Source organism: Oryctolagus cuniculus, chromosome 2, assembly GCF_964237555.1.
Source record: "Oryctolagus cuniculus chromosome 2, mOryCun1.1, whole genome shotgun sequence".
Lineage (NCBI taxonomy): Eukaryota > Metazoa > Chordata > Mammalia > Lagomorpha > Leporidae > Oryctolagus > Oryctolagus cuniculus.
Window position 1 is genome coordinate 88,933,546 of NC_091433.1, and position 14,681 is coordinate 88,948,226.

Consider the following 14,681-nt stretch of genomic DNA (forward strand, 5'->3'; position numbering starts at 1 on the left):
AATACAAAAGATCAACAAAACCAGGAGCTGGTTCTTTGTAAAAATAAACAAAATCAACACACCATTAGCCCAACTAACCAAAAAAAGGAGAGAGAAGACCCAAATCTGTAAAATCAAAGATAGTAATGGAAATGTAACAACAGACACAACAGAAATAAGAAAAATCATCAGAAACCACTACAAAGAGATGTGTGCTAACAAATTGGGAAACCTGGAATAAATGGATAGATTCCTGGACACATACAACCTTCTTAAACTGAGCCGTGAAGATATAGAAAATCTAAACAGACCCATAACCATGGAAGAGATTGAATCAGTAATAAATGCACTACCGAAAAAGAAGAGCCCAGGACCATCAGATGGCTTCACTGCCGAATTTTACCAGACATTTAGAGAACAACGAACCCCAGTTCTTCTCAATATGCTAAATTGATCTTCTGTATATGAAGATAATTGAAAATTAATCTTGATCTGAATGGAAGGGGAGAGGGAGTGGGAGAGGGGAGTGTTGTGGGTGGGAGGGAAGTTATGTGGGGGGAAGCTATTGTAATCCATAAGCTGTACTTTGGAAATTTATGTTCATAAAATAAAATAAAGAGAATGACTATCTCTCATCTGCTGGTTCACTGTGAAATGGTTGTAGTGTCTGGGGCTAGACCATTTCAAAGCCAGGTGCAAGGAGATTCTTCTAGGTCTCCCACATGGCTGCAGGGTCCCAAACACTTGGGCCATCCTCTGCTGCTTGCCCAGGAGCATTAGTGGGGCTGGATTAGAAGTGGAACAGCCAGGACTCAACTTGGTGCCCATATGTGACGCAGATGTTAGCTTAATTTGCTATGCCAAATTGCTGGCCCTGAAATAAATTTTTTAAAGATTTATTTATTTAGGGGTCTGGCTTCATGATTCTGCACGTGGAAATCCAATTTTCCCAGCACCATTTATTGAATAGACTGTCCTTGCTCCAGGAATTAGTTTTAGATCCTTGATCAAATATAAGTTGGCTGTAGATGTTTGGGTTGATTTCTGGTGTTTCAATTCTGTTCCATTGGTCTATCCATCTGTTTCTGTACCAGTACCATGCTGTTTTGATTACAACTGCCCTGTAGTATGTCCTGAAATCTGGTATTGTGATGCCTCCGGCTTTGTTTTTGTTGTACAAGATTGCTTTAGCTATTCGAGGTCTCTTGTGCCTCCATATAAATTTCAGCACCATTTTTTCCAGATCTGAGAAGAAGGTCTTCGGTATCTTGATTGGTATTGCATTGAATCTGTAAATTGCTTTTGGGAGAATGGACATTTTGATGATATTGATTCTTCCAATCCATGAGCATGGAAGATTTTTCCATTTCTTGGTATCCTCTTCTATTTCTTTCTTTAAGGTTTTGTAATTTTCATCGTAGAGATCTTTAACGTCTTTGGTTAAGTTTATTCCAAGGTATTTGATTGTTTTTGTAGCTATTGTGAATGGGATTGATCTTAGAAGTTCTTCCTCAGCCATGGCATTGTCTGTGTATACAAAGGCTGTTGATTTTTGTGCATTGATTTTATACCCTGCTACTTTGCCAAACTCTTCTATGAGTTCCAATAGTCTCTTAGTAGAGTTCTTTGGGTCCCCTAAATAAAGAATCATGTCATCTGCAAAGAGGGATAGTTTGAGTTCTTCCTTCCCAATTTGTATCCCTTTAATTTCTTTTTCTTGCCTAATGGCTCTGGCTAGAACCTCCAGAACTATATTGAATAGCAGTGGTGAGAGTGGGCATCCCTGTCTGGTACCAGATCTCAGTGGAAATGCTTCCAACTTTTCCCCATTCAATAGGATGTTGGCTGTGGGTTTTTCATCGATTGCTTTGATTGTATTGAGGAATGTTCCTTCCAAACCCAGTTTGCTTAGAGTTTTCATCATGAACGGGTGTTGTATTTTATCAAATGCTTTCTCGGCATCTATTGAGATAATCATATGGTTTTTCTTCTGCAGTCTGTTAATGTGGTGTATCACATTGATTGTCTTGCACACATTAAACCATCCCTGCATACCAGGGATAAATCCCACTTGGTCTGGGTGGATGATCTTTCTGATGTGTTGTTGCATTCTATTGGCGAGAATTTTATTGAGGATTTTTGCATCTATGTTAATCAGGGATATAGGTCTGTAATTCTCTTTCAGTGCTGCATCTTTTTCTGGCTTAGGAATTAAGGTGATGCTGGCTTCATAGAAAGAATTTGGGAGGACTCCCTCTTCTTCGATTGTTCTGAATAGTTTGAGAAGAATTGGAGTTAGTTCTTCTTTAAACGTCTGGTAGAATTCAGCAGTGAATCCATCTGGTCCTGTGCTTTTCTTTGTTGGGAGGGCCTTTATTACTGTTTCAATTTCTGTCTCAGTTATGGGTCTGTTTAGGTTTTCTATGTCTTCATGGTTCAATTTAGGCAGGTTGCATGTGTCCAGGAATCTATCCATTTCTGATAGGTTTCCCTGTTTGCTGGCATACAAGTCCTTGTAGTAATTTCTGATGATTCTTTTTATTTCTGTGGTGTCTATTGTTACATTTCCTTTTTCATCTCTGATTTTATTGATTTGGGTCTTTTCTCTTCTTTTTTTAGTTAGTTGGTCCAATGGGGTGTCAATTTTGTTTATTTTTTCAAAAAACCAGCTCTTCGTTTGGCTGATTTTTTGTAATGTTTTTCATGATTCAATCCTGTTGATTTCTTCTCTGATTTTAATTATTTCTCTTCTACTACTAGATTTGGGTCTGGTTTGCTGTAGGTTTTCTAGATCCTTGAGGTGAATTGAAAGCTCATCTATTTGGTGTCTTTCCAATTTCTTGATGTAGGCACCTATTGATATAAACTTTCCTCTTAACACTGCTTTTGCTGCGTCCCATAAGTTTTGGTATGTTGTGCTGTTATCCTCATTTACTTCCAGAAAGTTTTTGATTTCTCTTTTGATTTCTTCTATGACCCATTGTTCATTCAGGAGCATGTTGTTCAATCTCCATGTGTTTGCGTATGCTCTAGGGATTCCTGAGTTGCTAATTTCCAACTTCATTCCTTTATGGTCTGAGAAGCTGCATGGTGTGATTCTAATTCTTTTGAATTTGCTGAGACTTGCTTTATGGCCTAGTATGTGGTCAATCCTAGAGAAGGTTCCATGTACTGCTGAGAAGAATGTAAAATCTTTAGCTGTAGGATTGAAAGTTCTGTATATATCTGTTAGATCCATTTGGGCTATAGTGTCGTTTAAATCTACTGTATCCATGTTGATCATCTGACCGGATGATCTGTCTATTTCTGAGAGTGGAGCATTGAAGTCCCCCAGTACTACTGTATTGGGGTCTAAGTCTCCCTTTAAGTCCATTAATAAATCTTTTAGATAAACTGGTTCCCTGTAGTTAGGTGCGTATATATTGATAATTGTTATATCTTCCTGTTGAATTGATCCCTTAATCATGATATAGTGTCCCTCTTTGTCTCTCTTAACAGTTTTTGTGGTAAAGTTTATGTTGTCCGATATTAAGATGGCTACGCCCGCTCTTTTTTCATTTCTGTTGGCATGGTATATCTTTTTCCAGCCTTTCACTTTCAGTCTGTATGGATCTTTGTTGGAAAGATGTGTTTCTTGTAAGCAGCAAATAGATGGGTTTTGTTCCTTAACCAAATCAGCCAATCGGTGTCTTTTAACTGGACAGTTCAGGCCATTCACGTTCAAAGTGACTAATGATAAGTGGTAACTTTGCCCTGCCATTTGCCAAAGATAAGTTCTAATATATGCTTTGAATTCCCTGTGATCTTTTGCTGTGAGGTTTCCTTCCTTGGTTTCCTTCCTTTACCTTCTTTCATATTGATGACTGTGTTTCTGTGTTTCTGTGTGTAACACATCTTTAAGCATCTTTTGCAGGGCTTGACGAGTGGCAACAAATTCTTTCAATTTCTGTTTGCAATGAAAAGTCTTTATTTCACCTTCATTCACAAATGATAGCTTTGCAGGATATAATATTCTGGGCTGGCAGTTGTTCTCTCTTAGTACCTGGGCTATATCTCACCATTCCCTCCTAGCTTTTAGAGTTTCTGATGAGAAGTCAGCTGTGAGTCTGATTGGAGATCCTCTGAGAGTAATCTGACGTTTCTCTCTTGCACATTTTAGGATCTTTTCTTTATGTTTCACTGTGGAGAGTTTAATTACAACGTGTCGTGGTGAGGATCTCTTTTGGTCGTGTTTATTAGGGGTTCTGTGAGCTTCCTGTACTAGGATTTCTCTGTCCTTCTCCAAACCTGGGAAATTTTCTGCTAATATCTCACTAAAAAGGCCTTCCAATCCTTTCTCCCTCTCCATGCCTTCAGGAACTCCTAGAACCCGAATGTTGGGTTTTTTAATAGTATCCTGAAGATTCCCGACAATATGTTTTAGATTTCTAATTTCCTCTTCTTTTCTTTGGTCTGACTGTATCCTTTCCTGTTCTCTGTCTTCTAAGTCCGATATTCTCTCTTCTGCTTCACCCATTCTGTTTGTAAGGCTCTCTATTGTGTTTTTCATTTGATCTATTGAATTCTTCACTTCAGTCACTATCACAGTTTCCTGTTGTACTAGTTGTTTCGTTTCATTTTGATTCCTCCTTAATATTTCATTTTCACGAGAGAGATTTTCTATCTTGTCCATTAAGGATTTCTGTGGTTCAAGAATTTGTTTTTGAGAACTTCTTAATGTTCTTATCAATTTTTTGAGATCTGCTTCTTGCATTTCTTCTATGTCATCATCTTCATAATCTTGAATTGGGGTGTCTTTTTCATTTGAGGGCGTCATGGTGACTTCCTTGTTTTTATTACCTCGGTTTTTGCGTTTGTTATTTGGCATATTGGAGATATTTGGTTTCTTCACTGTGGTGCTTTTTCTTGTTATACTATGACTCTAGATTAAGTGGACTATCTGTTTTTGATGGAGCCTTAGTGGCTTGAGATGGGTGTGGCCTGAGAGCTCTGTTTGGTGTGCCAAAGGTGACACTCCCAGGTTAGGTGTGGTAAATCTCTCTCTCTCTCTTTCTTTCTTTTTTTTTTTTTGATTCAAAAGGGAAGTAATTCCGCACAGCTGAACGAAGTTGGAGGTAGTTAGCAGGCAAATGATATACCCACAGGAGCCAGAGATCGGAAGCTCTTTCCCAAGAACCCCACAGGGAATTTGTTCGGCCCTCAGAGTGGGCTCAAATTCTCCTTCAGCCTCAACATGGATTAAAGACCTAAATCTACGACCTGACACCATCAAGTTACTAGAGAACATTGGAGAAACCCTTCAAGATATTGGCACAGGCAAAGAATTTCTGGAAAAGACCCGGGAGGCACAGGCAGTCAAAGCCAAAATCAACTATTGGGATTGCATCAAATTGAGAAGTTTCTGTACTGCAAAAGAAACAGTCAGGAGAGTGAAGAGACAACCGACAGAATGGGAAAAAATATTTGCAAACTATGCAACAGATAAAGGGTTAATAACCAGAATCTACAAAGAGATCAAGAAACTCCACAAAAACAAAACCAACAACCCACTTAAGAGATGGGCCAAGGACCTCAATAGACATTTTTCAAAAGAGGAAATCCAAATGGCCAGCAGAGACATGAAAAAATGTTCAAGGTCATTAGCAATCAGGGAAATGCAAATCAAAACCACAATGAGGTTTCACCTCACCCCGGTTAGAATGGCTCACATGCAGAAATCTACCAACAACAGATGCTGGCGAGGATGTGGGGAAAAAGGGACACTAACCCACTGTTGGTGGGAATGCAAACTGGTCAAGCCACTATGGAAGTCAGTCTGGAGATTCCTCAGAAACCTGAATATAGCCCTACCGTTAGACCCAGCCATCCCACTCCTTGGAATTTACCCAGAGGAATTTAAATTGGCAAACAAAAAAGCGGTCTGCACCCTAATGTTTATTGCAGCACAATTCACAATAGCTAAGACCTGGAACCAACCTAAATGCCCATCAACGATAGACTGGATAAAGAAATTATGGGATATGTACTCTTTAGAATACTATACCGCAGTAAGAAACAACGAAATCCAGTCATTTGCAACAAAATGGAGGAATCTGGAACACATCATGCTGAGTGAAATAAGCCAGTCCCAAAGGGACAAATACCATATGTTCTCCCTGATTGGTGACGACTGACTGAACACCAAGAGGGAAACCTGTTGGAGTGAGGTGGACACTATGGGAAACGGTGACTTGATCAGCATAGCCCTGACTGTTAATGAACAACTTAATACATTATCCCTCTTAGTAGTTTTTTTTATCTGTTCTACTTAATATGACTGGTTTAATTCTGTAATTATCACACAGTTATTCTTAAGTGTTGAAAATTAACTGAAATGTGATCCCTGTTGAACATAAGAGTGGGAATAAGAGAGGGAAGAGGTGTATAATTTGGGACATGCTCAAGATGACTTGCCCCAAGTGGTGGAGTTGGAAGCATACCAGGGGATTCCAATTCAATCCCATCGAGGTGGCATGTACCAATGCCATCTCACTGTTCCAGGTGATCAGGTTCAGTTCACAGTTGGTCATGGTGAAGGGACTGGGAGTCAAAGGGAGCACATAGACAAGTCTAGTACCTGCTAACGCTAACCAATGGAGTAAATAAAGGGGAGAGTGATCCAACATGGGAAGTGAGATACTCAGCAGACTCATAGAATGGCAGATGTCCTAAATAGCACTCTGGCCTCAGAATCAGCCCTAAAGGCATTCGGAGCTGGCTGAAAAGCTCATGAGAGTATTTCAGGCATGGAAAGCCAAGACACTCTGGCAAAAGATCTCTGCGAGTGAGATCCCAGTGGAAAGAACAGGTCATCAAAGAAGGAGGTACCTTTCTCTGAAGGGATGAGAGAACCTCCACTTTGACTATGACCTTGTCTAAACAAGATAAGAGTCGGAGAACTCAGAGGGCTTCCATAGCATTGGAAACTCATGACTGGAGCATAGGGAGATTACTGATGCCATAGACAGGAGTGTCAATTGGTAAAGTCAACAACAGGAGTCACTGTGCACTTATTCCTCATGTAGGATCTCTATCCTTAATGTGCTGTACATTGAGATTTAATGCTATAACGAGTACTCAAACAATATATTTCACTTTGTGTTTCTATGGGGGTGCAAACTGTTGAAATCCTTACTTAATGCATACTAAACTGATCCTCTGTAAAAAAAAAAAAAGAAATTATCAATTCCCAACTTGACTCTCACTGGGATTAAACATGACAATAGGTCTGCTCTGATTTCATCATCATTTAAAAAAAATCATCTATTATTTTTCACTTTATGTTTCTGTGTGGGAGCAAACTGTTGAAATCTATACTTGATGCATACTAAGCTGATCTTCTGTATATTAAGATAATCGAAAATGAATCTTGATGTGAATGGAAGGGGAGAGGGAGTGGGAAAGGGGAGGGTTGCGGGTGGGAAGGACGGTATGGAGGGGAAGCCATTGTAATCCATAAGTCGTACTTTGGAAATTTATATTCATTAAATAAAAGTTAAAAAAAAAAGATTTATTTATTTATTTGAAAGTCAGAGTTACACAGAGAGAAAAGGAGAGGCAGAGAGAGAGAGGTCTTCCATCCACTGATTCACTCCCCAATTGGCCACAACGGCTAGAGCTGTGCTGATCCAAAGCGAGGAGCCAGGAGCTTCTTCTAGGTCTCCCATGCGGGTGCAGGGGCCCAAGGGCTTGGGCCGTCTTCCACTGCTTTCTCAGGCCATAACAGAGAACTTGACAGGAAGAAGAGCAGCCAAGAGTCAAACAGGTGCCCAAAATGGATGCTGGCACTGCAGGTGGAGGTCTCACCCACCATGCCACAGCGCCGGCCCTGAAATAATTTTAATGTAAATTTTCCCCTGAGCTTTTTCACATTTTCTAGTGCTTAGTCATCTCACTTATGAACATTTGTATTCCTGTTTCTTTCTATTATTTTGTAGCTTCTGTAGTGTTACTAAGTGATAATTTCCACCTAATATGTGGTCATATTTTTCTAGTGTGTTCCTTTCTGGTGTAATTTGTAAACTGTTCTATGCATTTTTTTTTCTTCTCTTGTATATCTTTGTATGGGTTGCAATTGTAATTAACTTATATGGGTTCCTCTTTTTTTTTTTTAAATGATATTTATGTTTCTTTGGTGGGACTGGACCAGGATATCTTTTCTAGCTTCACATTTGAAGTCCCTAGTTTTTAAAAAATTATATATCATTAATATGAGTTCTCTGAGTATCCACCTGAACCATTGTATTCCTGTATTCTACTCTAAGCATAATTTCTAACCTTCTGGAAGAAAGATTTTGTTGGGTATTTCTAAGACCTTAGAGTGCTTAGCGTATCCTGAATTTATTTCTAGTGGGCTCCTGCTCAGGGGGCCTTTTTTAATAAATGACTTTTCCTGAAAACTGGGCATGTGGAGACATGTCATAGTTTTATAGGCAATTGTGAATATTGAGGCTTTCCATTCAGGTTTGTCTTCAGTCTTCTGGGACTGCCAGCAATTTCTGTGTACCAGCATTCTTAGGAATCCTAGATCTTCCCTTTTCTTTCTCTCATAGTGTTCATAGGTTTTCTGCTGTGGTTCTACTGATATCTTTGATTTAATTCGTCTTTCCCCACAAACCCTACCACCTGCAGCATTATCTTTGGTTTGTGGTGATATCTGGCTGATGATTCTAGATATTAATTTAAAAACATTACAGTTTGCTCTGATTTTAGAAGGAATTTGGTGATTTAAAATGTACTTTGCCATGATCTTGTCTTGCTTATAACTCCATTATAAAGGGGATTTATTTATCCTTTCTTTTTATTCACCTGTATTTGACATTTTTGGTGTGCATTCTGATCCCATGGTACCCTTTTATTGGTGTGGTTCACTTTTCCAATAAACTATATTTCTCCACTTCTAGAACTGTGAGAAATCAATTTTTTTTTGCTTATTTTGGTGCATTGATTCCAAATAAAGGTGGGTTCTTGCTACACTACAGTTCAATTCTGAATTGGATTTTAAAGACAGTGGTTAGAGCAAATCCTCCCAGAGTGAGAAGTTTAAGTAGTATAATTGGTACTCTGCTTTGTATTCAGAAAGACGTAGCCCAAGACTAAAGTATACATGGATGCATAGGATATAGTGAGTAGTTTGACTATTTTCTCAGGTCCTAGCAGGAGCAATATTTGATTAGATTAAGGAGGGCATGCAAATTTCACAATGATAATGGGTATAAATTGTGGACACCTTGTGTTTCTTTCTGATATATACCTGAGTGAGTTAAATAGGAAGAGTCATGAAAGAAACAAGTAGATAGAATGGTGCAGTCATCAAATAAAAGTCAGCCTCTCTCTGGTTTCCCCCATAACTTGTGAATGAAATGATCATGGTGGTAAAGAATGAGGTGATGCACAGTTCTAACAGCGTGGGCTGTTTTTCACTGCTTCTGAATGTCTGACCTATTAGCAATCGAGACTTAATTCCAAGACTCAGATATGGTACCATTACTTGAGAAGATCAATCATCTACTTATTATAATGTTGATTACATTAGACTTTTTCTGTCCCAGAAGGAATGTAGATTTGTGCTTACTTTAATTAAAAATGTGTTCTTTCTGCTTATTTTAAAGGGAAGGAGGGAGACTGAAAGGGAGAGATATTGGTATACTATCTGCTGATTAATTACCTGAACGCCTGCAACAGCATAGGGATGCAGGTGTCCCAAGCAGTGTCTCACACTACATCAAATGCCTACCTCTATTCTTGATACATATTTCTGAATATGGACAACATAACTTAGCCAGCATCACTCTCTGCTCTGGATTGACCAGTACTGCCAACCAAGGTTTCACCAGGGTGTGATTTATGGACAATAGGTCAAATAATAGACATAATTTATGGCAAATAAAGTATAGTGTTGGAAGCATAATCATGGGTTCCATCTTTCCCTATCACATGTGGTGCCATTCAGAAGCAGAAAGCCTAATAGTATAGTGGGTTAGCCTCTTAAAGGTGTAAACTCAAACTGGGAGGTAACAATTGCAGAGATGAGGTATTATACTTCGAATGTAGTTTATAGTAAAAAAAATGACTATTATCCAAAACTACAAAGTGGAAGTAGAAATTCCTCTACTTTTTATCACTTTGAGTGAACAAATTGGAAGTATTTGATCCCATTACCTAGAATATTTATTTATTTAAAGTTTTGTTTAATTATTTGAGAGGTGGAGTTACAGAGAGGGAGAGGCAGAAGCAGAGAGAGAGAGAGAGAGGGAGAGAGAGAGAGAGAGGAGAGAGAGAGATCTTCCATCTGTTGGTTCACTCCCCAAATGGCCATAACAGCCAGTGCTGGGCCAGGCTGAAGCCAGGATCCAGGAGCTTCATCCCAGTCTCCCATGTGGGTACAGGGTCCCAAGCACTTGGGCCATGTTCTGCTGCTTTCTCAGGTGCATTATCAGGGATCTGGATCAGAAGTGGAGCAGCCAGGATTTGAACTGGTACCCATATGGGATGCTGGCACCACAGGTGGTGGCTTACCCTGCTATGTCCCAGCACCAGTCCCTTTTACCTAGAATCTTATATCTGAGAGTTTGAAGGCTCTGGAATGCAGCGAGAATGTTCTACCAGGGTAAACAGTAAACATCCTAGTAAATAAAGTTATCATTGCCTTACGGGTAATTTTGATGCTTTGTGGCAGTAGAACAACAATAAGGCAGGAAAGAAATTTCCATTTACCACATTAACAAGAGAATTTATTTGCTGTAATCATAATCAGGATGTAGGATTATTGCTGAATTATTGGGGCACAGAGATAAGTATAAGGCACTCAAGTGATTCCTGGCACTTTAGTTGAAATTTACATGTCTAGTTTTAACTATAAATAGGAAAAAACAGACATGGGTAAGGGTCTTAGAAATCTTTGGGTTGAAGCTGTAGATCATCAGATCAAGAAAGCCCTTGGGAACAGAAGAAATAATGGCTGAGGGTGAGGACAATCTAGAATAGATGACAGTAGGGGATGATAAATGTCAGTGAAGGCATCCAGATCTATCTGCCGTGGCAAAGTTGTAGCAGGTATGTCCCCAACCCTAGTCCCTGAACAGAATTCATTTGTAAAATCAGAGTGTTTTGTCTATTCCCTTGCTTTTGGGGATTACTGCTGTAAGAATTAGCGATCTTCTCTGGCAAATTGCCTTCGGCTTATTGAATTAACTCCCTTGGATTTTCCTGGGAGTTACTTGCAGGCTCCATCCTCCAGGATATTCCTTTGGCAAACACTAATTGATAAAGGGGTGAAAAGCTGATCTCCCTTTTCTTCAGCTGGGAAAGGTTCTGAAGCACATTTATATTCCAGAGCTTCCTTAGGGGATCAGCCCGAGGATAGAACTGATCTGAAGTCAAATCAGCAGATTTATCTTCATCTGTCTCCCCATCTTCCTTCTCTCACTCCTTTATAGGTTTCTCCTGAGAGTGCTCTTCATAATGCACCTGTCTTTATTTCAGTCCCTGCTTCTGGGTACATAAGTTGCTGTTTAAGTTCATTGTTTCAATGAAACAGAAAGATAATGATCAATGTAGCTTTGTGTAAATTCAGATAAATCTCCTTCTTCCAAATTCCCAAATGCTTATTGGTCTACAGGAGTTCTAGACCTTTACTAAAATATGTTTTGAGAAGGTAGGTAATTTTGGGCATAAAGGAGTAGGCAACCAGAAACAATGTCTTCTGAATCTGTGGATGTTATTCCAACACTTGCAAATAATTTTCTGCTAATCATTTTTGAGAAATCCTGGGTGAAATTTTTATAATTAAAATTAGATAATTTTCCTGTTACTAGAAATTAAATTTCAAATTTATTATTGTTCAGTAAATTACCTTATGATTATTGTAAGGCCACCACAAAACACACCAGACACCAGAGTTAAGTGAAGGTTTATTGACAGGTGGGGGAAGCCTGATGGGCCGGGTGTGGGGTGGGGAGAGGGTGAGAGAGTAAGAGAGAGGAATCAGGAGGACACGCGTGTGGGTAGCAGGTCCTGTTACCTGTTAGGGTAACAGGGTATATAGGGAAACAGGAGTAGCAAATCTCATTAGGGTGGAGGTGGAGCTGACACCTGTGGTTGGGCTCTCTGGTCACCTGGTTTGTAGCAATGGTGACAGGAGCCAGAGCCTAATACAGCGCCCAGGGCATAGATGATGCCACAGATAAAATGGCACCATTTTACTAACAATTATAACCAAACCCATCTTTACTCTTTAAGAATCTAGCTAAATTTCTCTATATTGTCTGCAAATAAAAGGCATTTTATGTTAGCTCCCACAGTGAAAATATAGTTAAAAGAAGTACACTAATACCTTAATAAATACTGAGGTTTTGAGAAACTGTTCAACCAGGAACTATACAAGGGAACTATTTGCACACCATTCTACATTACCAGAAGACAATGATTCTCCAACATCTTTGTTCAGTTCTCACATTCAGAGTACACTCACTAAGGAACTGTTTTTTCAATAATGCATATTTTAAAACTAATATATTCTACCACTTCAGTATCCGGGTTTTTAGTATTTCTGCCTTCTACTATTTTCCTTCTTTCCTCAGTTTATCTCTTGCCTGCCTCTCTCTCTGTCTCTCAAATCTTTAAAATTGGGAACAATTTTAGATTTACAGAAAACTTAAAAAGATAATACATAGTGTTCAGTTTCCTATAATGTTAGGTGTTATAAAACTATATGGATATATATATAAACTAAAAAATTAACAATGATAATTTATAATTAAGTAAATGACTTTATTTGGATTTCACCAGGTTTTACACTGCTATGCAATTTGCTGTTCCTGAATCCAATATAGGAGATTAAAGTGCATACCTTATTCATTTCCTTTGCTCTGTTTATTGAGCTTTCCTTGTTTTTCAAGATCTGGATAGTTTTGAAGAGTTCTGGTGAGGTATTTTGTAGAATGTACCACAATTTGGGTTTGCCTGGTGTTTTCTCATGATTAAACTGAGGTTATGTGTTTTGGTGAAGTTTGCTGTAGAGATAAATTGCTCTTCTTGTTAACATCATATCAGTAGTTTCATGATATCAACTTGACTTATCATAAATGATTTTAACTTTCTTGTTTCATCTTTGACCATTTAGTATACCTTGAAACAATCTTTCTTATTCTTCTTTGATGTATGCAGAATCTTGGTTTCTTTGTATTTTCACATACCCTAGAATGCTTGTATTTTTCTGTGTTCTTTGTGTTCCTTTAGTTTTCATACACTTTAACTGGTTTTTCTTTTCATTGATGATTTTCACATGTTTTCTTTTGCTGGATAGACTCTCATCTCTTAGGTTCACTCACCTACACATATTCCAATCTATTGCCATCCTTGTTCTAACTGGAAAATAGTAATGATAGAGTCAGAGACAATATGAAATTTTAGTTAGCGATCTTCTCTTGAAAAATAAAGGAATTATGCAGTAAATCGTAGGAGAATTTTGAAGAAAATCATAGAATAATTTTCTGCCTGATAAAATAAGTTTCATTGATGTAGAATGCCTTATTACTCTAATGATGCCACCAAAATAGGCATTTGCACATAGTCTCTTCTTTCATAAGTTTACATATTAGTTACATGTAGATTTGTAATTCTATGTAAAGTCTCAGATTGTGATTATTTTGTGAAAATAGTAAGAATTGATCATATAATAAACAAATATTAATGTTTTAAAATATTTTATTGCAGATTTTAAAATCACAAGTAGTCTGAGACATGTTAAGACTTTTAAAGCATTATTTGAAGGGATTAATATAAAATTGTTGATTTGCTTCTTTTTAAAATTTGTTTTCACTTTGAGTTTGTTCTGGTTTCTCTAGGAACATATATCCTATAGTATTCCAATTGATGAGAAACTGTATACTGTGCACCTTAAGCAAAGGTAATGTTTTTATTCTTTGGCTTCAGATTTTATTTTATTTTTTTATGAAGCTGTTTACTCATAACAATAAGGAGCATGAAAAAATGATAAGTATAGTTGTTACCAACAATTTAGTTACCGTAGATGACCAGTCACTCTACTGTGACTTAATTAAAATTTTAGCCTAATGCCTCAAATAGTGTTTTGTGAATGGAGGTTAGGAACATAAAAAATAATACTCACCTCCTGAAGACTCAGCTGTATGACATTAAGTTGGCAGAACCAGCAAGATCTGTATAATGGGGGGGGCAATATTACAATGAGTAAATCTGTGACTTATTCTATCACTTACAGTTTCATCAATGAAGTGGGATCACCATGAGAATGTAGAATAAGAGCTTTAACATAGTAATTAGATTTTGTGCTGTTATAGGGATGGCTATTAGTTTGTGGGAAATAATACTAGTTTATATGCTACCCTTCAGAAAATAGAGAAAATACTTGAAATAATTTCTGTGAGGTTTAGTTCTTGACAGAAACTTAGTCTTGAAAATCTGACTTGGAAGTAATTTGTGCCATTCAAGAGGAGAAAGTCAGTTAAATTTTGGAAGTGGAAGTCAGTTGCATGGTGTTAGAGGTCATTCATGAGAAAGTGGAAATAGCATGTGTTAAAAAAAAGCGCTGGGCAGAGAAAGAAGAAAGAGGTGGCTTAGATAAATACATTGAGTTTTTAAATCCACATAGATGGCCAGGAACATATTTTTTAAGAGAGAAA

At 38.0% G+C, this 14,681-nt stretch overlaps 1 protein-coding gene across 2 annotated transcripts in view; it reads left to right on the plus strand.

Annotated features, from left to right (window-relative positions):
• The window catches only part of LOC103352167 (disintegrin and metalloproteinase domain-containing protein 32), a 193,422-nt gene that overhangs the window by 32,808 nt on the left and 145,933 nt on the right, over nucleotides 1–14,681 (plus strand). For both annotated transcript variants that reach the window (XM_070068579.1, XM_070068580.1), the window contains exon 2: nucleotides 13,866–13,927. In XM_070068579.1, coding sequence (XP_069924680.1) covers nucleotides 13,866–13,927 — 62 coding nt within the window. The remainder of the gene's footprint in view (nucleotides 1–13,865; nucleotides 13,928–14,681) is intronic.